Source organism: Ips typographus, linkage group LG15 (genome assembly GCF_016097725.1).
Source record: "Ips typographus isolate SLU linkage group LG15, UJ_Ityp_2.0, whole genome shotgun sequence".
Classification (NCBI taxonomy): domain Eukaryota; kingdom Metazoa; phylum Arthropoda; class Insecta; order Coleoptera; family Curculionidae; genus Ips; species Ips typographus.
In genome coordinates this window covers 475,213-501,766 of record NC_138436.1, presented here as the reverse complement: position 1 = coordinate 501,766, position 26,554 = coordinate 475,213, and the positions used below count along the sequence as shown (strand labels likewise).

The following is a 26,554-nucleotide window of genomic DNA, read 5'->3' as shown; positions in this document are numbered from 1 at the left end:
TGAACATGAAAATCACGTAAAAGTCTCAATTTGACACGAAAATTACGTAAAAGTGTCAATTTTGACAGGAAAATGACAGTTGACAGGTGGAAACGTACCGGCCAATGAGACGGCAGCTGGATCCTGGTGAATGCGCAGTTGGCCGTGAAAGTTTTCGTTGTTGGCGCGCATCGGAACGGCGACGAAACCGTTCGTCGTATTGGCTGACGACGGCACCCGAACGGAACCGACCGCGCCCGAACGATACGAATGTAGTGACGTCAGCGCGTGACGTTTTTCGTTTAAACGATCTTCGTTGGGGCCGAAGAGCATCTAAACAACCAAAAAAACAATAAATCCTAGAAGCAATGTAATTTATGGAAAAAATGCGCAAAAAAAACAAATAAAACGACTAAGAAAAAAAAAATAAATAATAATAATTACAAAATAACAATGCAAAAAATAAAAAATTTAAAAAAATCGAAAAAATTACAAAAAATATTATAATAAATTAGAATGAAAAAAAAATTAAAATAAAATTTAAAATTTGGAATTAGTTTTTTTTTAAATTAGTTTTAATAAAATTAGGTTAGGTTAGGTTTAAATTCCTAAATATAAGTATTCAAAAAAAAATTTGAAAAAAAAAAAAAGAAAAATTAAATAATAAAAAATTTAATAAAAATAATAATTTAAATGAATTAATTAATGTTTCATTTTTTTTAGGTTATAAAACTTAAATAAAAAAAATTAAAACAATAAAATTAAAAAAAAAATAAAATTTTGAATTAGTTTTAAGAAAATTAGGTTAGGTTAGATGTAAATTCATCAATATAAGAATTTTCAACAAAAATTAGGTTAGGTTAGTTTTAAATTCATAAATATGACAGTTTAAAAAAAAATAATAAAAAAAAATAAATAAAAAAAATAATTTAATTGAATTAATTAATGTTTCATTTTTTTTAGGTTATAAAACTTAAATAAAGAAAATTAATACAATAAAATTTAAAAAAATATTTTAAATATTTGTTTTTAATTAGTCTTAATAAAATTAGGTTAGGTTAGTTTGAAATTCATAAATATGACAGTTTTCAAAAAAAAAATAAAATAAAATTAAATAAAACAATTAATTTAATTGAATTAATTAATGTTTTAAAACTTGAATAAAAAAATGAAAAATTTTAAATTAATTTTTTTAATTAGTTTTAATAAAATTAGGTTAGGTTACGTGTAAATTCATAAATATGACATTTTAAAAACAAATTAAATAGAAAAAAATAATTAAAAAATTTAATTAAAAAAAAATTATTGAATTAATCAATGTTACATATTTTTTAGGTTATAAAACTTAAATAAAAAAATTAATTCAATGAAATTAATTTTGAAAAAAAATTATATTTTTTAGTAAGATATTTAAGAGAATATTATTTTTTTTAAAATTACTTTTTTTTTAGTTTTAATAAAATTGGGTTAAGTTAGGTTTAAATTCATAAATATGACATAATAAATAAAACTTAAATAAAGAAAATTAATACAATAAAATTTAAAAAAAAATTTAAAATATTTTAAATATTTGTTTTTAATTAGTCTTAATAAAATTAGGTTAGGTTAGTTTGAAATTCATAAATATGACAGTTTTCAAAAAAAAATAAAATTAAATTAAATAAAACAATTAATATAATTGAATTAATTAATGTTTAAAAAATAAAAAAATGAAAAATTTTAAATTAATTTTTTTAATTAGTTTTAATAAAATTAGGTTAGGTTACGTGTAAATCCATAAATATGACATTTAAAAAAAAATTAAATAGAAAAAAATAATTAAATAAAAAAAAATTTATTGAATTAATCAATGTTACATTTTTTTTTGGGTTATAAAACTCAAATAAAAAAATTAATTCAATAAAGTTAATTTAAAAAAAAATTAAAATTTTAAGTAAGAGATTTAAGAGATTATTATTTTTTTTTAAATATTTTTTTCAAATTAGTTTTAATAAAATTAGGTTAGGTTAGGTTTAAATTCCTAAATATGACACTTTAAAAAAAAAAAAATATTAAATAAAAAAAATAAAACAAGATTAAATTAAAAAAAATTTAATTGAATTAATTGATGTTACATTTTTTTAGGTTATAAAACTGAAATAACAAAAAATTAATACAATAAAATTTAAAAAAAAAATAAAAATTTTAAATAATTTTTTTTTTAATTTGTTTTAATAAAATTATGTTAGGTTAGTTTTAAATTCATAAATATGACAGTTTAAAAAAAAATTAAATAAAACAATTAATTTAATTAAATTAGTTAATGTTTTAATTTAAAAAAATAAAAAAATTTAAATTAGTTTTTTTTTAAATTAGTTTTAATAAAATTAGGTTAGGTTAGGTTTAAATTCCTGAATATGAGTTTTCAAAAAAAAATTGAAAAAAAATAAAATACTGAAATAAAACTGAAATAACAAAAAATTAAAATTTTGAATTAGTTTTTTTTAAATTAGTTTTAATAAAATTAGGTTAGGTTAGATGTAAATTCATCAATATAAGAGTTTTCAACAAAAATTAAAATAAATTAATAAATATGACAGTTTAAAAAAAAAATAAAAAAAAATTAAATAAAAAAAAAAAACAAGATTAAATAAAAAAAATAATTTAATTGAATTAATAATAATAATAATAATAATATAATTAATTAATGTTTTATTTTTTTAGGTTATAAAACTTAAATAAAGAAAATTAATACAATAAAATTTAAAAAAAAATTAAAAATATTTGTTTTTAATTCGTTTTAATAAAATTAGGTTAGGTTAGTTTGAAATTCATAAATATGACAGTTTTCAAAAAAAAAAAAATAAAAAATGAAATAAAAAAAATAATTTAAGTGAATTAATTGATGTTACATTTTTAAATAAAAAAAATTTTAAATTAGTTTTTTTTTTAGTTTTAATAAAATTAGGTTAGGTTAGGTTTAAATTCCTGAATATGAGTTTTCAAAAAAAAAAATAAATAAACTGAAAATAAAAAAAAAAACTAAAAAAAAAATATATATTGAAAAAAAAATAAATAAAACGTAAATTAAAAAAATTAATTAAAAAAATTAATAAAAAATAAAAAAAATAAAATAAATAAATAAACTAAAAATAAAAAAAAACTAAAAAAAAAATAAATCAAAAAAATATATATTGAAAAAAAAATTAAAAAAAAATAAAACGTAAATTAAAAAAATCAATTAAAAAAATAAATAAAAAATGAAAAAAAAATAAATAAACTAAAAATAAAAAAAAAACTAAAAAAAAAATATATATTGAAAAAAAAATAAAAAAAAAACTAAAAAAAAATATATATATTGAAAAAAAAAATAAATAAAGAAATAAATAAAAAAAATAAAACGTAAATTAAAAAAATTAATTAAAAAAATAAATAAAAAATAAAAAAAATAAAATAAATAAATAAACTAAAAATAAAAAAAAATAAATCAAAAAAATATATATTGAAAAAAAAATTTAAAAAAAACGTAAATTAAAAAAATTAATTAAAAAAATTAAAAAAAATTATTGAATGAATGAATGTTATAAAACTTACGTGTTCGCCGGCGGCCGTAACCAAATTTTTGTGGGCCAATTCGAGTTGATCGTAGGGCTGGGCGAGATTTTTCTTTCCTTCTTCGAAAACGTTGTACGCTTTTTGGAAATCGCCCGCCGCTTCGTAATAATACGCCCACGCTCGGTAAAATTCCGCCAAACCGACGCACAAATTCTTCGATTTCATCATCAGATACAATTCGACCGGATTCGGAAACGTATCGATCTGGAAGGAAAAATTACAAATCGATCAGCTATTACCAGAAAGTCGCTTTAAAAATGCTGAAATCGATGCTCAAATTGGTTCAAAAATGCTGAAATTGACATTTAACAATTTCAAAAATGCTGAAATTGACACTATGAATAGTTTAAAAATGCTGAAATCGAAGCTCAAAAAAGGAAATATCTCTCTGAAATCGACACCCTAAGTAATGCAAAAATGCTGCAAAAATTGGTTTAAGAATGCTGAAATTGACGTTTCAAAAATGCTGAAATCGACACTTTAAGAATTTCAAAAATGCTGAAATCGACAATTTAATTGGTTCAAAAATGCTGAAATTGACATTTAACAATTTCAAAAATGCTGAAATCGACACCTTAAATGGTTTAAAAATACTGAAATTAACGTTTAAAAATTTCAAAAATGCTGAAATTGATGCTCAAATTGGTTCAAAAATTATGAAATTGACACGTTAAGTTGTTTAAAAATGCTGAAATCGACATTTTAATTGTTTCAAAAAATGCTGAAATTGACATTTAAAAATGCTGAAATTTACATTAAGAAAATTTCAAAAATGCTGAAATCGACACAATGAATGATTTAAAAATGCTGAAATTGACATTTAACAATTTCAAAAATGCTGAAATCGACACTCCAAGTACTTTAAAAATGCTGAAATCGATGCTCTGTAATGCAAAAACGTTGAAATTGACATTTAAAAATGCTGAAATCGACTCTCTAAAAGGTTTAAAAATGCTGAAGACGTTTAAAAATTTCAAAAAAAATGCTGAAATCGACACTTTAAGAATTTCAAAAATGCTGAAATCGACAATTTAATTGGTTCAAAAATGCTGAAATCGATGCTCAAATTGGTTTAAAAATTCTGAAATCGACACCCTAAGTAATGTAAAAATGTTGAAATTGACATTTAAAAATGTTAAAAATACTGAAATCGATGCTCAAATTGGTTTAAGAATGCTCAAATTTACATTTAAAAATTTCAAAAATTCTGAAATCGACGGTTTAATTGTTTCAAAAATGTTGAAATTGACATTTAACAATTTCAAAAATGCTGAAATCGACACTCCAAGTACTTTAAAAATGCTGAAATCGATGCTCTGTAATGCAAAAACGTTGAAATTGACATTTAAAAAAATCAAAAATACTGAAATCGACACTTTAATTGGTTCAAAAATGATAAAATTGATATTAAAAAATTTCAAAAATGCTGAAATCGACACTCCAAGTACTTTAAAAATGCTGAAATCGATGCTCTGTAATGCAAAAACGTTGAAATTGACATTTAAAAATGCTGAAATCGACTCTCTAAAAGGTTTAAAAATGCTGAAGACGTTTAAAAATTTCAAAAAAAATGCTGAAATCGACACTTTAAGAATTTCAAAAATGCTGAAATCGACAATTTAATTGGTTCAAAAATGCTGAAATCGATGCTCAAATTGGTTTAAAAATTCTGAAATCGACACCCTAAGTAATATAAAAATGTTGAAATTGACATTTAAAAATGTTAAAAATACTGAAATCGATGCTCAAATTGGTTTAAGAATGCTCAAATTTACATTTAAAAATTTCAAAAATTCTGAAATCGACGGTTTAATTGTTTCAAAAATGTTGAAATTGACATTTAACAATTTCAAAAATGCTGAAATCGACACTCCAAGTACTTTAAAAATGCTGAAATCGATGCTCTGTAATGCAAAAACGTTGAAATTGACATTTAAAAAAATCAAAAATACTGAAATCGACACTTTAATTGGTTCAAAAATGATAAAATTGATATTAAAAAATTTCAAAAATGCTGAAATCGACACGTTAATTGTTTCAAAAAATGCTGAAATTGATATTGAAAATACTCAATTATGCTGAAATCGACACTTTAAATGATTTCAAAACGCTGAAATCGACATTTAAAAATTTCAAAAATGCTGAAATCGACACTTTAATTCATTTCAAAATGCTGAAATTGACATTAAAAATTTTCAAAAATGCTGAAATCAATACTTCAATTGTTTCAAAAAATGCTGAAATTGATATTGAAAATACTCAATTTTGCTGAAATCTACACTTTAAATGGTTTAAAAACGCTGAAATCGACATTTAAGAATTTCAAAAATGCTGAAATCGACATTTTAATTGTTTCAAAAAATGCTGAAATTGACATTTAAAAATGCTGAAATTTACATTAAGAAATTTTCAAAAATGCTGAAATCGACACTTTAATTGATTTCAAAATGCTGAAATTGACATTAAAAATTTTCAAAAATGCTGAAATCAATACTTCAATTGTTTCAAAAAATGCTGAAATTGATATTGAAAATACTCAATTTTGCTGAAATCTACACTTTAAATGGTTTAAAAACGCTGAAATCGACATTTAAGAATTTCAAAAATGCTGAAATCGACATTTTAATTGTTTCAAAAAATGCTGAAATTGACATTTAAAAATGCTGAAATTTACATTAAGAAAATTTCAAAAATGCTGAAATCGACACTTTAATTGATTTCAAAATGCTGAAATTGACATTAAAAATTTTCAAAAATGCTGAAATCAATACTTCAATTGTTTCAAAAAATGCTGAAATTGATATTGAAAATACTCAATTTTGCTGAAATCTACACTTTAAATGGTTTAAAAAGGCTGAAATCGACATTTAAGAATTTCAAAAATGCTGAAATCGACATTTTAATTGTTTCAAAAAATGCTGAAATTGACATTTAAAAATGCTGAAATTTACATTAAGAAAATTTCAAAAATGCTGAAATCGACACTTTAATTGATTTCAAAATGCTGAAATTGACATTAAAAATTTTCAAAAAAATGCTGAAATCAATACTTCAATTGTTTCAAAAAATGCTGAAATTGATATTGAAAATACTCAATTTTGCTGAAATCTACACTTTAAATGGTTTAAAAACGCTGAAATCGACATTTTAATTGTTTCAAAAAATGCTGAAATTGACATTTAAAAATGCTGAAATTTACATTAAGAAAATTTCAAAAATGCTGAAATCGACACTTTAATTGATTTCAAAACGCTGAAATCGACATTTAAAAATTTCAAAAATGCTGAAATCGACACTTTAATTGATTTCAAAATGCTGAAATTGACATTAAAAATTTTCAAAAATGCTGAAATCAATACTTCAATTGTTTCAAAAAATGCTGAAATTGATATTGAAAATACTCAATTATGCTGAAATCGACACTTTAATTGATTTCAAAACGCTGAAATCGACATTTAAGAATTTCAAAAATGCTGAAATCAATACTTCAATTGTTTCAAAAAATGCTGAAATTGATATTGAAAATACTCAATTATGCTGAAATCTGCACTTTAAATGGTTTAAAAACGCTGAAATCGACATTTAAGAATTTCAAAAATGCTGAAATCGACATTTTAATTGTTTCAAAAAATGCTGAAATTGACATTTAAAAATGCTGAAATTTACATTAAGAAAATTTCAAAAATGCTGAAATCGACATTTAAGAATTTCAAAAATGCTGAAATCAATACTTCAATTGTTTCAAAAAATGCTGAAATTGATATTGAAAATACTCAATTTTGCTGAAATCTACACTTTAAATGGTTTAAAAACGCTGAAATCGACATTTAAGAATTTCAAAAATGCTGAAATCGACATTTTAATTGTTTCAAAAAATGCTGAAATTGACATTTAAAAATGCTGAAATCGACACTTTAATTGATTTCAAAACGCTGAAATCGACATTTAAAAATTTCAAAAATGCTGAAATCGACACTTTAATTGATTTCAAAATGTTGAAATTGACATTAAAAATTTTCAAAAATGCTGAAATCGATATTGAGAATACTCAATTATGCTGAAATCGACACTTTAAATGGTTTAAAAACGCTGAAATCGACATTTAAGAATTTCAAAAATGCTGAAATCGACATTTTAATTGTTTCAAAAAATGCTGAAATTGATATTGAAAATACTCAATTATGCTGAAATCTACACTTTAAATGGTTTAAAAACGCTGAAATTAACATTAAAAAATTTCAAAAACGCTGAAATCGATACTTCAATTGTTTCAAAAAATGCTGAAATCGATATTGAGAATACTCAATTATGCTGAAATCGACACTTTAAATGGTTTAAAAACGCTGAAATTAACATTAAAAAATTTCAAAAACGCTGAAATCGATACTTCAATTGTTTCAAAAAATGCTAAAATCGATATTGAGAATACTCAATTATGCTGAAATCGACACTTTAATTGTTTAAAAAAATGCTGAAATTGATATTGAAAATACTCAATTATGCTGAAATCTACACTTTAAATGGTTTAAAAACGCTGAAATCGACATTTAAGAATTTCAAAAATGCTGAAATCGACATTTTAATTGTTTCAAAAAATGCTGAAATTGACATTTAAAAATGCTGAAATTTACATTAAGAAAATTTCAAAAATGCTGAAATCGACACTTTAATTGATTTCAAAACGCTGAAATCGACATTTAAAAATTTCAAAAATGCTGAAATCGACACTTTAATTGATTTCAAAATGCTGAAATTGACATTAAAAATTTTCAAAAATGCTGAAATCAATACTTCAATTGTTTCAAAAAATGCTGAAATTGATATTGAAAATACTCAATTATGCTGAAATCTACACTTTAAATGGTTTAAAAATGCTGAAATCGACATTTTAATTGTTTCAAAAAATGCTGAAATTGACATTTAAAAATGCTGAAATTTACATTAAGAAAATTTCAAAAATGCTGAAATCGACACTTTAATTGATTTCAAAACGCTGAAATCGACATTTAAAAATTTCAAAAATGCTGAAATCGACATTTTAATTGATTTCAAAATGCTGAAATTGACATTTAAAAATGCTGAAATTTACATTAAGAAAATTTCAAAAATGCTGAAATCGACACTTTAATTGATTTCAAAACGCTGAAATCGACATTTAAAAATTTCAAAAATGCTGAAATCGACACTTTAATTGATTTCAAAATGCTGAAATTGACATTAAAAATTTTCAAAAATGCTGAAATCAATACTTCAATTGTTTCAAAAAATGCTGAAATTGATATTGAAAATACTCAATTATGCTGAAATCTACACTTTAAATGGTTTAAAAACGCTGAAATTAACATTAAAAAATTTCAAAAACGCTGAAATCGATACTTCAATTGTTTCAAAAAATGCTGAAATTGATATTGAAAATACTCAATTATGCTGAAATCTACACTTTAAATGGTTTAAAAACGCTGAAATCGACATTTAAGAATTTCAAAAATGCTGAAATCGACATTTTAATTGTTTCAAAAAATGCTGAAATTGACATTTAAAAATGCTGAAATTTACATTAAGAAAATTTCAAAAATGCTGAAATCGACACTTTAATTGATTTCAAAACGCTGAAATCGACATTTAAAAATTTCAAAAATGCTGAAATCGACACTTTAATTGATTTCAAAAAATGCTGAAATTGATATTGAAAATACTCAATTATGCTGAAATCTACACTTTAAATGGTTTAAAAACGCTGAAATCGACATTTAAGAATTTCAAAAATGCTGAAATCGACATTTTAATTGTTTCAAAAAATGCTGAAATTGATATTGAAAATACTCAATTATGCTGAAATCTACACTTTAAATGGTTTAAAAACGCTGAAATTAACATTAAAAAATTTCAAAAACGCTGAAATCGATACTTCAATTGTTTCAAAAAATGCTGAAATCGATATTGAGAATACTCAATTATGCTGAAATCGACACTTTAAATGGTTTAAAAACGCTGAAATCGACATTTAAGAATTTCAAAAATGCTGAAATCGACATTTTAATTGTTTCAAAAAATGCTGAAATTGATATTGAAAATACTCAATTATGCTGAAATCTACACTTTAAATGGTTTAAAAACGCTGAAATTAACATTAAAAAATTTCAAAAACGCTGAAATCGATACTTCAATTGTTTCAAAAAATGCTGAAATCGATATTGAGAATACTCAATTATGCTGAAATCGACACTTTAAATGGTTTAAAAACGCTGAAATCGACATTTAAGAATTTCAAAAATGCTGAAATCGACATTTTAATTGTTTCAAAAAATGCTGAAATTGACATTTAAAAATGCTGAAATTTACATTAAGAAAATTTCAAAAATGCTGAAATCGACACTTTAATTGATTTCAAAACGCTGAAATCGACATTTAAAAATTTCAAAAATGCTGAAATCGACACTTTAATTGATTTCAAAATGCTGAAATTGACATTAAAAATTTTCAAAAATGCTGAAATCAATACTTCAATTGTTTCAAAAAATGCTGAAATTGATATTGAAAATACTCAATTATGCTGAAATCGACACTTTAATTGGTTCAAAAAATGCTGAAATCGACACTTTAATTGGTTCAAAAATGCTGAAATTGACATTAAAAATTTTCAAAAATGCTGAAATCAATAATTCAATTGATTCAAAAAATGCTGAAATTGATATTGAAAATACTCAATTATGCTGAAATCGACACTTTAATTGGTTCAAAAAATGCTGAAATCGACATTTAAGAATTTCAAAAATGCTGAAATCAATACTTCAATTGTTTCAAAAAATGCTGAAATTGATATTGAAAATACTCAATTATGCTGAAATCGACACTTTAATTGGTTCAAAAAATGCTGAAATCGACACTTTAATTGGTTCAAAAATGCTGAAATTGACATTAAAAATTTTCAAAAATGCTGAAATCAATACTTCAATTGTTTCAAAAAATGCTGAAATTGATATTGAAAATACTCAATTATGCTGAAATCGACACTTTAATTGATTTCAAAACGCTGAAATCGACATTTAAGAATTTCAAAAATGCTGAAATCGACATTTTAATTGTTTCAAAAAATGCTGAAATTGACATTTAAAAATGCTGAAATTTACATTAAGAAAATTTCAAAAATGCTGAAATCGACACTTTAATTGATTTCAAAACGCTGAAATCGACATTTAAAAATTTCAAAAATGCTGAAATCGACACTTTAATTGATTTCAAAAAATGCTGAAATTGATATTGAAAATACTCAATTATGCTGAAATCTACACTTTAAATGGTTTAAAAACGCTGAAATCGACATTTAAGAATTTCAAAAATGCTGAAATCGACATTTTAATTGTTTCAAAAAATGCTGAAATTGATATTGAAAATACTCAATTATGCTGAAATCTACACTTTAAATGGTTTAAAAACGCTGAAATTAACATTAAAAAATTTCAAAAACGCTGAAATCGATACTTCAATTGTTTCAAAAAATGCTGAAATCGATATTGAGAATACTCAATTATGCTGAAATCGACACTTTAATTGTTTAAAAAAATGCTGAAATTGATATTGAAAATACTCAATTATGCTGAAATCTACACTTTAAATGGTTTAAAAACGCTGAAATTAACATTAAAAATTTTCAAAAATGCTGAAATCAATACTTCAATTGTTTCAAAAAATGCTGAAATTGATATTGAAAATACTCAATTATGCTGAAATCGACACTTTAATTGATTTCAAAACGCTGAAATCGACATTTAAGAATTTCAAAAATGCTGAAATCAATACTTCAATTGTTTCAAAAAATGCTGAAATTGATATTGAAAATACTCAATTATGCTGAAATCTGCACTTTAAATGGTTTAAAAACGCTGAAATCGACATTTAAGAATTTCAAAAATGCTGAAATCGACATTTTAATTGTTTCAAAAAATGCTGAAATTGACATTTAAAAATGCTGAAATTTACATTACGAAAATTTCAAAAATGCTGAAATCGACACTTTAATTGATTTCAAAACGCTGAAATCGACATTTAAAAATTTCAAAAATGCTGAAATCGACACTTTAATTGATTTCAAAAAATGCTGAAATTGATATTGAAAATACTCAATTATGCTGAAATCTACACTTTAAATGGTTTAAAAACGCTGAAATTAACATTAAAAAATTTCAAAAACGCTGAAATCGATACTTCAATTGTTTCAAAAAATGCTGAAATCGATATTGAGAATACTCAATTATGCTGAAATCGACACTTTAATTGTTTAAAAAAATGCTGAAATTGATATTGAAAATACTCAATTATGCTGAAATCTACACTTTAAATGGTTTAAAAACGCTGAAATCGACATTTAAGAATTTCAAAAATGCTGAAATCGACATTTTAATTGTTTCAAAAAATGCTGAAATTGATATTGAAAATACTCAATTATGCTGAAATCTACACTTTAAATGGTTTAAAAACGCTGAAATTAACATTAAAAAATTTCAAAAACGCTGAAATCGATACTTCAATTGTTTCAAAAAATGCTGAAATCGATATTGAGAATACTCAATTATGCTGAAATCGACACTTTAAATGGTTTAAAAACGCTGAAATTAACATTAAAAAATTTCAAAAACGCTGAAATCGATACTTCAATTGTTTCAAAAAATGCTGAAATCGATATTGAGAATACTCAATTATGCTGAAATCGACACTTTAATTGTTTAAAAAAATGCTGAAATTGATATTGAAAATACTCAATTATGCTGAAATCTACACTTTAAATGGTTTAAAAACGCTGAAATCGACATTTAAGAATTTCAAAAATGCTGAAATCGACATTTTAATTGTTTCAAAAAATGCTGAAATTGACATTTAAAAATGCTGAAATTTACATTAAGAAAATTTCAAAAATGCTGAAATCGACACTTTAATTGATTTCAAAACGCTGAAATCGACATTTAAAAATTTCAAAAATGCTGAAATCGACACTTTAATTGATTTCAAAATGCTGAAATTGACATTAAAAATTTTCAAAAATGCTGAAATCAATACTTCAATTGTTTCAAAAAATGCTGAAATTGATATTGAAAATACTCAATTATGCTGAAATCTGCACTTTAAATGGTTTAAAAACGCTGAAATCGACATTTAAGAATTTCAAAAATGCTGAAATCGACATTTTAATTGTTTCAAAAAATGCTGAAATTGACATTTAAAAATGCTGAAATTTACATTAAGAAAATTTCAAAAATGCTGAAATCGATACTTCAATTGTTTCAAAAAATGCTGAAATCGATATTGAGAATACTCAATTATGCTGAAATCGACACTTTAATTGTTTAAAAAAATGCTGAAATTGATATTGAAAATACTCAATTATGCTGAAATCTACACTTTAAATGGTTTAAAAACGCTGAAATCGACATTTAAGAATTTCAAAAATGCTGAAATCGACATTTTAATTGTTTCAAAAAATGCTGAAATTGATATTGAAAATACTCAATTATGCTGAAATCTACACTTTAAATGGTTTAAAAACGCTGAAATTAACATTAAAAAATTTCAAAAACGCTGAAATCGATACTTCAATTGTTTCAAAAAATGCTGAAATCGATATTGAGAATACTCAATTATGCTGAAATCGACACTTTAAATGGTTTAAAAACGCTGAAATTAACATTAAAAAATTTCAAAAACGCTGAAATCGATACTTCAATTGTTTCAAAAAATGCTGAAATCGATATTGAGAATACTCAATTATGCTGAAATCGACACTTTAATTGTTTAAAAAAATGCTGAAATTGATATTGAAAATACTCAATTATGCTGAAATCTACACTTTAAATGGTTTAAAAACGCTGAAATCGACATTTAAGAATTTCAAAAATGCTGAAATCGACATTTTAATTGTTTCAAAAAATGCTGAAATTGACATTTAAAAATGCTGAAATTTACATTAAGAAAATTTCAAAAATGCTGAAATCGACACTTTAATTGATTTCAAAACGCTGAAATCGACATTTAAAAATTTCAAAAATGCTGAAATCGACACTTTAATTGATTTCAAAAAATGCTGAAATTGATATTGAAAATACTCAATTATGCTGAAATCTACACTTTAAATGGTTTAAAAACGCTGAAATTAACATTAAAAAATTTCAAAAACGCTGAAATCGATACTTCAATTGTTTCAAAAAATGCTGAAATCGATATTGAGAATACTCAATTATGCTGAAATCGACACTTTAATTGTTTAAAAAAATGCTGAAATTGATATTGAAAATACTCAATTATGCTGAAATCTACACTTTAAATGGTTTAAAAACGCTGAAATCGACATTTAAGAATTTCAAAAATGCTGAAATCGACATTTTAATTGTTTCAAAAAATGCTGAAATTGACATTTAAAAATGCTGAAATTTACATTAAGAAAATTTCAAAAATGCTGAAATCGACACTTTAATTGATTTCAAAACGCTGAAATCGACATTTAAAAATTTCAAAAATGCTGAAATCGACACTTTAATTGATTTCAAAATGCTGAAATTGACATTAAAAATTTTCAAAAATGCTGAAATCAATACTTCAATTGTTTCAAAAAATGCTGAAATTGCTATTGAAAATACTCAATTATGCTGAAATCGACACTTTAATTGGTTCAAAAAATGCTGAAATCGACACTTTAATTGGTTCAAAAATGCTGAAATTGACATTAAAAATTTTCAAAAATGCTGAAATCAATAATTCAATTGATTCAAAAAATGCTGAAATTGATATTGAAAATACTCAATTATGCTGAAATCGACACTTTAATTGGTTCAAAAAATGCTGAAATCGACATTTAAGAATTTCAAAAATGCTGAAATCAATACTTCAATTGTTTCAAAAAATGCTGAAATTGATATTGAAAATACTCAATTATGCTGAAATCGACACTTTAATTGGTTCAAAAAATGCTGAAATCGACACTTTAATTGGTTCAAAAATGCTGAAATTGACATTAAAAATTTTCAAAAATGCTGAAATCAATACTTCAATTGTTTCAAAAAATGCTGAAATTGATATTGAAAATACTCAATTATGCTGAAATCGACACTTTAATTGATTTCAAAACGCTGAAATCGACATTTAAGAATTTCAAAAATGCTGAAATCAATACTTCAATTGTTTCAAAAAATGCTGAAATTGATATTGAAAATACTCAATTATGCTGAAACCTACACTTTAAATGGTTTAAAAATGCTGAAATCGACATTTTAATTGTTTCAAAAAATGCTGAAATTGACATTTAAAAATGCTGAAATTTACATTAAGAAAATTTCAAAAATGCTGAAATCGACACTTTAATTGATTTCAAAACGCTGAAATCGACATTTAAAAATTTCAAAAATGCTGAAATCGACATTTTAATTGATTTCAAAATGCTGAAATTGACATTTAAAAATGCTGAAATTTACATTAAGAAAATTTCAAAAATGCTGAAATCGACACTTTAATTGATTTCAAAACGCTGAAATCGACATTTAAAAATTTCAAAACGCTGAAATCGACATTTAAAAATTTCAAAAATGCTGAAATCGACACTTTAATTGATTTCAAAATGCTGAAATTGACATTAAAAATTTTCAAAAATGCTGAAATCAATACTTCAATTGTTTCAAAAAATGCTGAAATTGATATTGAAAATACTCAATTATGCTGAAATCTACACTTTAAATGGTTTAAAAACGCTGAAATTAACATTAAAAAATTTCAAAAACGCTGAAATCGATACTTCAATTGTTTCAAAAAATGCTGAAATCGATATTGAGAATACTCAATTATGCTGAAATCGACACTTTAATTGTTTAAAAAAATGCTGAAATTGATATTGAAAGTACTCAATTATGCTGAAATTGCTTAAAAATGCTAAAATTAATGTTAGAATGCTAAAAAATTATGAAATCAATACTTAAAAATCATTTTTAAAATTGCTTAAAAAAATACCGAAATCCACAATTAAAATGATGAAATTGATATTAGAATTACTTACAAATGATGAAATCGTCACTTAAAATCAAAATTTTTGAAATTGTTTAGAAAAATGCTGAAATCAATGTTAGAATTGCGAAAAAAGCTTAAATTGTCATTAAAATATCAATACAAAAGCTAAAATTGCTTAAAAATGCTGAAATCTACAGTAAAATTTCATATAAATGCTGAAATTGCTTGAAAATGACAAGAAAATAACAGTTTTAATTATCTATCTATCTAGCAGTTTTCATAAAAGACCTTAAATAACTCGTAAATTTGACAGTTGACGTCAAAATGTCATTAAATCAAAAATGTAGTCCAAAGTGTCAGTTTTCAGAAAGTATGCCCGCTTGAGTTAATCGGTTCAGTCGTTTGGCCGCTAGAGGGCGTCAAAGTCAATAAAGTTTTTACGTGAAACCAATTTTGACTTTTGACACCTCTCGCTTTAACCTTGGATAACTTGCTTATTTGACAGTTGACGTCAAAATGTCATTGAAGCAAAAATGTAGCCCAAAGGGTTAGCTTTCAGAAAATATGGCTACCAAAAGGAATCGGTTCGGTCGTTTGGTCGCTAGAGGGCGTCAAACTCAACAAAGTTATTATGTAAAACTAATTTTGGCACTGCTCAATTTGATCTTCATTAACTCCCTTATTTGACAGTTGACGCCAAAATGTCATTGAAGCAAAAACGTAGCACATAGTGTAGGCTTTCCAAAAATATCCCCGCTCAAGTCAATCGGTTCAGTCGCTTGGCCGCTAGAGGGCGTCAAAATCAACGGAGCCTGTACGTGTGTGATAGCTTGTAAAACCCACTTACAGTGACCGAATCGTGTTTTAAAGCATATTTTTGGAATCCTCACTAAATTTCCTATCAAATGACATAAAAAACATAAAAAAAAACAAGTACAGTCAGGAAGAAAAGTGGTGTCAAAGTTTAAAAGGACAGTCAGAGACAAAATTGTTTGTTAAACCCACTTGGAATGGAAAAATGACAGTTCGAAGCACATTTTTAGAATCCTCACTAAATTTCCTATCAAAAGACATAAAAAACACTAAAAAATCAGGTACAGTCAGGGAGAAAAGTGGTGTCAAAGTTTAAAAGGACAGTCAGAGACAAAATCACTTGTAAAACCCACTTGGAATGGGAAAATGACAGTTTTAAGCACATTTTTGGAATCCTCACTAAATTTCCTATCAAATGACATAAAAAACATAAAAAAAACAAGTACAGTCAGGGAGAAAAGTGGTGTCAAAGTTTAAAAGGACAGTCAGAGACAAAATCACTTGTAAAACCCACTTGGAATGGGAAAATGACAGTTTGAAGCACATTTTTGGAATCCTCACTAAATTTCCCATCAAATGACATAAAAAACATAAAAAAAACAAGTACAGTCAGGGAGAAAAGTGGTGTCAAAGTTTAAAAGGACAGTCAGAGACAAAATTGTTTGTTAAACCCACTTGGAATGGAAAAATGACAGTTTTAAGCACATTTTTAGAATCCTCACTAAATTTCCTATCAAAAGACATAAAAAACACTAAAAAATCAGGTACAGTCAGAGAGAAAAGTGGTGTCAAAGTTTGAAAGGACAGTCAGAGACAAAATCACTCGTAAAACCCACTTGGAATGGGAAAATGACAGTTTTAAGCACATTTTTGGAATCCTCACTAAATTTCCTATCAAATGACATAAAAAACATAAAAAAAACAAGTACAGTCAGTGAGAAAAGTGGTGTCAAAGTTTAAAAGGACAGTCAGAGACAAAATCCCTCGTAAAACCCACTTGGAATGGGAAAATGACAGTTTTAAGCACATTTTTAGAATCCTCACTAAATTTCCTATCAAAAGACATAAAAAACACTAAAAAATCAGGTACAGTCAGAGAGAAAAGTGGTGTCAAAGTTTGAAAGGACAGTCAGAGACAAAATCACTCGTAAAACCCACTTGGAATGGGAAAATGACAGTTTTAAGCACATTTTTGGAATCCTCACTAAATTTCCTATCAAATGACATAAAAAACATAAAAAAAACAAGTACAGTCAGGGAGAAAAGTGGTGTCAAAGTTTAAAAGGACAGTCAGAGACAAAATCACTTGTAAAACCCACTTGGAATGGGAAAATGACAGTTTTAAGCACATTTTTAGAATCCTCACTAAATTTCCTATCAAAAGACATAAAAAACATTAAAAAATCAGGTACAGTCAGAGAGAAAAGTGGTGTCAAAGTTTGAAAGGACAGTCAGAGACAAAATCACTCGTAAAACCCACTTGGAATGGGAAAATGACAGTTTTAAGCACATTTTTGGAATCCTCACTAAATTTCCTATCAAATGACATAAAAAACATAAAAAAAACAAGTACAGTCAGGGAGAAAAGTGGTGTCAAAATTTGAAAGGACAGTCAGAGACAAAATCACTTGTAAAACCCACTTGGAATGGGAAAATGACAGTTTTAAGCACATTTTTAGAATCCTCACTAAATTTCCTATCAAAAGACATAAAAAACACTAAAAAATCAGGTACAGTCAGAGAGAAAAGTGGTGTCAAAGTTTGAAAGGACAGTCAGAGACAAAATCACTCATAAAATCCACTTGGAATGGGAAAATGACAGTTTTAAGCACATTTTTGGAATCCTCACTAAATTTCCCATCAAATGACATAAAAAACATAAAAAAAACAAGTACAGTCAGGGAGAAAAGTGGTGTCAAAGTTTAAAAGGACAGTCAGAGACAAAATCACTCATAAAATCCACTTGGAATGGGAAAATGACAGTTTTAAGCACATTTTTGGAATCCTCACTAAATTTCATATCAAATGACATAAAAAACATAAAAAAAACAAGTACAGTCAGGGAGAAAAGTGGTGTCAAAGTTTAAAAGGACAGTCAGAGACAAAATTGTTTGTTAAACCCACTTGGAATGGAAAAATGACAGTTTTAAGCACATTTTTAGAATCCTCACTAAATTTCCTATCAAAAGACATAAAAAACACTAAAAAATCAGGTACAGTCAGAGAGAAAAGTGGTGTCAAAGTTTGAAAGGACAGTCAGAGACAAAATCACTCGTAAAACCCACTTGGAATGGGAAAATGACAGTTTTAAGCACATTTTTGGAATCCTCACTAAATTTCCTATCAAATGACATAAAAAACACTAAAAAATCAGGTACAGTCAGGGAGAAAAGTGGTGTCAAAGTTTAAATTGAAAGAAACACAGTTGAAAGGATAGTCAGAGACAAAATCACTCGTAAAACCCACTTGGAATGGGAAAATGACAGTTTTAAGCACATTTTTGGAATCCTCACTAAATTTCCCATCAAATGACATAAAAAACATAAAAAAAACAAGTACAGTCAGGGAGAAAAGTGGTGTCAAAGTTTAAAAGGACAGTCAGAGACAAAATTGTTTGTTAAACCCACTTGGAATGGAAAAATGACAGTTTTAAGCACATTTTTAGAATCCTCACTAAATTTCCTATCAAAAGACATAAAAAACACTAAAAAATCAGGTACAGTCAGAGAGAAAAGTGGTGTCAAAGTTTGAAAGGACAGTCAGAGACAAAATCACTCGTAAAACCCACTTGGAATGGGAAAATGACAGTTTTAAGCACATTTTTGGAATCCTCACTAAATTTCCTATCAAATGACATAAAAAACATAAAAAAAACAAGTACAGTCAGGGAGAAAAGTGGTGTCAAAGTTTAAAAGGACAGTCAGAGACAAAATCACTTGTAAAACCCACTTGGAATGGGAAAATGACAGTTTTAAGCACATTTTTAGAATCCTCACTAAATTTCCTATCAAAAGACATAAAAAACACTAAAAAATCAGGTACAGTCAGAGAGAAAAGTGGTGTCAAAGTTTGAAAGGACAGTCAGAGACAAAATCACTCGTAAAACCCACTTGGAATGGGAAAATGACAGTTTTAAGCACATTTTTGGAATCCTCACTAAATTTCCTATCAAATGACATAAAAAACATAAAAAAAACAAGTACAGTCAGGGAGAAAAGTGGTGTCAAAATTTGAAAGGACAGTCAGAGACAAAATCACTTGTAAAACCCACTTGGAATGGGAAAATGACAGTTTTAAGCACATTTTTAGAATCCTCACTAAATTTCCTATCAAAAGACATAAAAAACACTAAAAAATCAGGTACAGTCAGAGAGAAAAGTGGTGTCAAAGTTTGAAAGGACAGTCAGAGACAAAATCACTCATAAAATCCACTTGGAATGGGAAAATGACAGTTTTAAGCACATTTTTGGAATCCTCACTAAATTTCATATCAAATGACATAAAAAACATAAAAAAAACAAGTACAGTCAGGGAGAAAAGTGGTGTCAAAGTTTAAAAGGACAGTCAGAGACAAAATTGTTTGTTAAACCCACTTGGAATGGAAAAATGACAGTTTTAAGCACATTTTTAGAATCCTCACTAAATTTCCTATCAAAAGACATAAAAAACACTAAAAAATCAGGTACAGTCAGAGAGAAAAGTGGTGTCAAAGTTTGAAAGGACAGTCAGAGACAAAATCACTCGTAAAACCCACTTGGAATGGGAAAATGACAGTTTTAAGCACATTTTTGGAATCCTCACTAAATTTCCTATCAAATGACATAAAAAACACTAAAAAATCAGGTACAGTCAGGGAGAAAAGTGGTGTCAAAGTTTAAATTGAAAGAAACACAGTTGAAAGGATAGTCAGAGACAAAATCACTCGTAAAACCCACTTGGAATGGGAAAATGACAGTTTTAAGCACATTTTTGGAATCCTCACTAAATTTCCTATCAAATGACATAAAAAACATAAAAAAAACAAGTACAGTCAGGGAGAAAAGTGGTGTCAAAATTTGAAAGGACAGTCAGAGACAAAATCACTTGTAAAACCCACTTGGAATGGGAAAATGACAGTTTTAAGCACATTTTTAGAATCCTCACTAAATTTCCTATCAAAAGACATAAAAAACACTAAAAAATCAGGTACAGTCAGAGAGAAAAGTGGTGTCAAAGTTTGAAAGGACAGTCAGAGACAAAATCACTCATAAAATCCACTTGGAATGGAAAAATGACAGTTTTAAGCACATTTTTGGAATCCTCACTAAATTTCCCATCAAATGACATAAAAAACATAAAAAAAACAAGTACAGTCAGGGAGAAAAGTGGTGTCAAAGTTTAAAAGGACAGTCAGAGACAAAATCACTCATAAAATCCACTTGGAATGGGAAAATGACAGTTTTAAGCACATTTTTGGAATCCTCACTAAATTTCATATCAAATGACATAAAAAACATAAAAAAAACAAGTACAGTCAGGGAGAAAAGTGGTGTCAAAGTTTAAAAGGACAGTCAGAGACAAAATTGTTTGTTAAACCCACTTGGAATGGAAAAATGACAGTTTTAAGCACATTTTTAGAATCCTCACTAAATTTCCTATCAAAAGACATAAAAAACACTAAAAAATCAGGTACAGTCAGAGAGAAAAGTGGTGTCAAAGTTTGAAAGGACAGTCAGAGACAAAATCACTCGTAAAACCCACTTGGAATGGGAAAATGACAGTTTTAAGCACATTTTTGGAATCCTCACTAAATTTCCTATCAAATGACATAAAAAACACTAAAAAATCAGGTACAGTCAGGGAGAAAAGTGGTGTCAAAGTTTAAATTGAAAGAAACACAGTTGAAAGGATAGTCAGAGACAAAATCACTCGTAAAACCCACTTGGAATGGGAAAATGACAGTTTTAAGCACATTTTTGGAATCCTCACTAAATTTCCCATCAAATGACATAAAAAACATAAAAAAAACAAGTACAGTCAGGGAGAAAAGTGGTGTCAAAGTTTAAAAGGACAGTCAGAGACAAAATTGTTTGTTAAACCCACTTGGAATGGAAAAATGACAGTTTTAAGCACATTTTTAGAATCCTCACTAAATTTCCTATCAAAAGACATAAAAAACACTAAAAAATCAGGTACAGTCAGAGAGAAAAGTGGTGTCAAAGTTTGAAAGGACAGTCAGAGACAAAATCACTCGTAAAACCCACTTGGAATGGGAAAATGACAGTTTTAAGCACATTTTTGGAATCCTCACTAAATTTCCTATCAAATGACATAAAAAACATAAAAAAAACAAGTACAGTCAGTGAGAAAAGTGGTGTCAAAGTTTAAAAGGACAGTCAGAGACAAAATCCCTCGTAAAACCCACTTGGAATGGGAAAATGACAGTTTTAAGCACATTTTTAGAATCCTCACTAAATTTCCTATCAAAAGACATAAAAAACACTAAAAAATCAGGTACAGTCAGAGAGAAAAGTGGTGTCAAAGTTTGAAAGGACAGTCAGAGACAAAATCACTCGTAAAACCCACTTGGAATGGGAAAATGACAGTTTTAAGCACATTTTTGGAATCCTCACTAAATTTCCTATCAAATGACATAAAAAACATAAAAAAAACAAGTACAGTCAGGGAGAAAAGTGGTGTCAAAATTTGAAAGGACAGTCAGAGACAAAATCACTTGTAAAACCCACTTGGAATGGGAAAATGACAGTTTTAAGCACATTTTTAGAATCCTCACTAAATTTCCTATCAAAAGACATAAAAAACACTAAAAAATCAGGTACAGTCAGAGAGAAAAGTGGTGTCAAAGTTTGAAAGGACAGTCAGAGACAAAATCACTCATAAAATCCACTTGGAATGGGAAAATGACAGTTTTAAGCACATTTTTGGAATCCTCACTAAATTTCCCATCAAATGACATAAAAAACATAAAAAAAACAAGTACAGTCAGGGAGAAAAGTGGTGTCAAAGTTTAAAAGGACAGTCAGAGACAAAATCACTCATAAAATCCACTTGGAATGGGAAAATGACAGTTTTAAGCACATTTTTGGAATCCTCACTAAATTTCCTATCAAATGACATAAAAAACATAAAAAAAACAAGTACAGTCAGGGAGAAAAGTGGTGTCAAAGTTTAAAAGGACAGTCAGAGACAAAATCACTTGTAAAACCCACTTGGAATGGGAAAATGACAGTTTTAAGCACATTTTTAGAATCCTCACTAAATTTCCTATCAAAAGACATAAAAAACACTAAAAAATCAGGTACAGTCAGAGAGAAAAGTGGTGTCAAAGTTTGAAAGGACAGTCAGAGACAAAATCACTCATAAAATCCACTTGGAATGGGAAAATGACAGTTTTAAGCACATTTTTGGAATCCTCACTAAATTTCCTATCAAATGACATAAAAAACATAAAAAAAACAAGTACACTCAGGGAGAAAAGTGGTGTCAAAGTTTAAAAGGACAGTCAGAGACAAAATCACTTGTAAAACCCACTTGGAATGGGAAAATGACAGTTTGAAGCACATTTTTGGAATCCTCACTAAATTTCCCATCAAATGACATAAAAAACATAAAAAAAACAAGTACAGTCAGGGAGAAAAGTGGTGTCAAAGTTTAAAAGGACAGTCAGAGACAAAATCACTCATAAAATCCACTTGGAATGGGAAAATGACAGTTTTAAGCACATTTTTGGAATCCTCACTAAATTTCCTATCAAATGACATAAAAAACATAAAAAAAACAAGTACAGTCAGGGAGAAAAGTGGTGTCAAAGTTTAAAAGGACAGTCAGAGACAAAATCACTCATAAAATCCACTTGGAATGGGAAAATGACAGTTTTAAGCACATTTTTGGAATCCTCACTAAATTTCATATCAAATGACATAAAAAACATAAAAAAAACAAGTACAGTCAGGGAGAAAAGTGGTGTCAAAGTTTAAAAGGACAGTCAGAGACAAAATTGTTTGTTAAACCCACTTGGAATGGAAAAATGACAGTTTTAAGCACATTTTTAGAATCCTCACTAAATTTCCTATCAAAAGACATAAAAAACACTAAAAAATCAGGTACAGTCAGGGAGAAAAGTGGTGTCAAAGTTTAAATTGAAAGAAACACAGTTGAAAGGATAGTCAGAGACAAAATCACTCGTAAAACCCACTTGGAATGGGAAAATGACAGTTTTAAGCACATTTTTGGAATCCTCACTAAATTTCATATCAAATGACATAAAAAACATAAAAAAAACAAGTACAGTCAGGGAGAAAAGTGGTGTCAAAGTTTAAAAGGACAGTCAGAGACAAAATTGTTTGTTAAACCCACTTGGAATGGAAAAATGACAGTTTTAAGCACATTTTTGGAATCCTCACTAAATTTCCTATCAAATGACATAAAAAACACTAAAAAATCAGGTACAGTCAGGGAGAAAAGTGGTGTCAAAGTTTAAATTGAAAGAAACACAGTTGAAAGGATAGTCAGAGACAAAATCACTCGTAAAACCCACTTGGAATGGGAAAATGACAGTTTTAAGCACATTTTTGGAATCCTCACTAAATTTCCCATCAAATGACATAAAAAACATAAAAAAAACAAGTACAGTCAGGGAGAAAAGTGGTGTCAAAGTTTAAAAGGACAGTCAGAGACAAAATTGTTTGTTAAACCCACTTGGAATGGAAAAATGACAGTTTTAAGCACATTTTTAGAATCCTCACTAAATTTCCTATCAAAAGACATAAAAAACACTAAAAAATCAGGTACAGTCAGAGAGAAAAGTGGTGTCAAAGTTTGAAAGGACAGTCAGAGACAAAATCACTCGTAAAACCCACTTGGAATGGGAAAATGACAGTTTTAAGCACATTTTTGGAATCCTCACTAAATTTCCCATCAAATGACATAAAAAACACTAAAAAATCAAGTACAGTCAGCGAGAAAAGTGGTGTCAAAGTTTGAAAGGACAGTCAGAGACAAAATCACTCGTAAAACCCACTTGGAATGGGAAAATGACAGTTTTAAGCACATTTTTGGAATCCTCACTAAATTTCCTATCTAATGACATAAAAAACATAAAAAAATCAAGTACGGTCAGCGAGAAAAGTGGTGTCAAAGTTTGAAAGGACAGTCAGAGACAAAATCACTCGTAAAACCCACTTGGAATGGGAAAATGACAGTTTTAAGCACATTTTTGGAATCCTCACTAAATTTCCTATCAAATGACATAAAAAACACTAAAAAATCAAGTACAGTCAGGGAGAAAAGTGGTGTCAAAGTTTAAATTGAAAGAAACACAGTTGAAAGGATAGTCAGAGACAAAATCACTCGTAAAACCCACTTGGAATGGGAAAATGACAGTTTTAAGCACATTTTTGGAATCCTCACTAAATTTCCTATCTAATGACATAAAAAACATAAAAAAATCAAGTACGGTCAGCGAGAAAAGTGGTGTCAAAGTTTGAAAGGACAGTCAGAGACAAAATCACTCGTAAAACCCACTTGGAATGGGAAAATGACAGTTTTAAGCACATTTTTGGAATCCTCACTAAATTTCCTATCAAATGACATAAAAAAACACTAAAAAATCAGGTACAGTCAGGGAGAAAAGTGGTGTCAAAGTTTAAATTGAAAGAAACACAGTTGAAAGGATAGTCAGAGACAAAATCACTCGTAAAACCCACTTGAAATGGGAAAATGACAGTTTTAAGCACATTTTTGGAATCCTCACTAAATTTCCTATCTAATGACATAAAAAACATAAAAAAATCAAGTACAGTCAGCGAGAAAAGTGGTGTCAAAGTTTGAAAGGACAGTCAGAGACAAAATCACTCGTAAAACCCACTTGGAATGGGAAAATGACAGTTTTAAGCACATTTTTGGAATCCTCACTAAATTTCCTATCAAATGACATAAAAAACATAAAAAAATCAAGTACAGTCAGCGAGAAAAGTGGTGTCAAAGTTTAAAAGGACAGTCAGAGACAAAATCACTCGTAAAACCCACTTGGAATGGGAAAATGACAGTTTTAAGCACATTTTTGGAATCCTCACTAAATTTCCCATCAAATGACATAAAAAACACTAAAAAATCAAGTACAGTCAGCGAGAAAAGTGGTGTCAAAGTTTGAAAGGACAGTCAGAGACAAAATCACTCGTAAAACCCACTTGGAATGGGAAAATGACAGTTTTAAGCACATTTTTGGAATCCTCACTAAATTTCCTATCTAATGACATAAAAAACATAAAAAAATCAAGTACGGTCAGCGAGAAAAGTGGTGTCAAAGTTTGAAAGGACAGTCAGAGACAAAATCACTCGTAAAACCCACTTGAAATGGGAAAATGACAGTTTTAAGCACATTTTTGGAATCCTCACTAAATTTCCTATCTAATGACATAAAAAACATAAAAAAATCAAGTACAGTCAGCGAGAAAAGTGGTGTCAAAGTTTGAAAGGACAGTCAGAGACAAAATCACTCGTAAAACCCACTTGGAATGGGAAAATGACAGTTTTAAGCACATTTTTGGAATCCTCACTAAATTTCCTATCAAATGACATAAAAAACATAAAAAAATCAAGTACAGTCAGCGAGAAAAGTGGTGTCAAAGTTTAAAAGGACAGTCAGAGACAAAATCACTCGTAAAACCCACTTGGAATGGGAAAATGACAGTTTTAAGCACATTTTTGGAATCCTCACTAAATTTCCCATCAAATGACATAAAAAACACTAAAAAATCAAGTACAGTCAGCGAGAAAAGTGGTGTCAAAGTTTGAAAGGACAGTCAGAGACAAAATCACTCGTAAAACCCACTTGGAATGGGAAAATGACAGTTTTAAGCACATTTTTGGAATCCTCACTAAATTTCCTATCTAATGACATAAAAAACATAAAAAAATCAAGTACGGTCAGCGAGAAAAGTGGTGTCAAAGTTTGAAAGGACAGTCAGAGACAAAATCACTCGTAAAACCCACTTGGAATGGGAAAATGACAGTTTTAAGCACATTTTTGGAATCCTCACTAAATTTCCTATCAAATGACATAAAAAACACTAAAAAATCAAGTACAGTCAGGGAGAAAAGTGGTGTCAAAGTTTAAATTGAAAGAAACACAGTTGAAAGGATAGTCAGAGACAAAATCACTCGTAAAACCCACTTGGAATGG

General features: G+C 27.3%; 1 protein-coding gene across 1 annotated transcript in view; it reads right to left on the bottom strand.

Annotated features, from left to right (window-relative positions):
• LOC145738080 (mitotic checkpoint serine/threonine-protein kinase BUB1-like) overlaps positions 1 to 26,554 on the bottom strand; it is a 96,676-nt gene that overhangs the window by 68,460 nt on the left and 1,662 nt on the right. Inside the window, exons 3-4 of the mRNA XM_081992938.1 lie at positions 3,553 to 3,777; positions 99 to 312 (exon numbers count right to left, since the gene is read on the bottom strand). Coding sequence (XP_081849064.1) covers positions 99 to 312; positions 3,553 to 3,777 — 439 coding nt within the window. The remainder of the gene's footprint in view (positions 1 to 98; positions 313 to 3,552; positions 3,778 to 26,554) is intronic.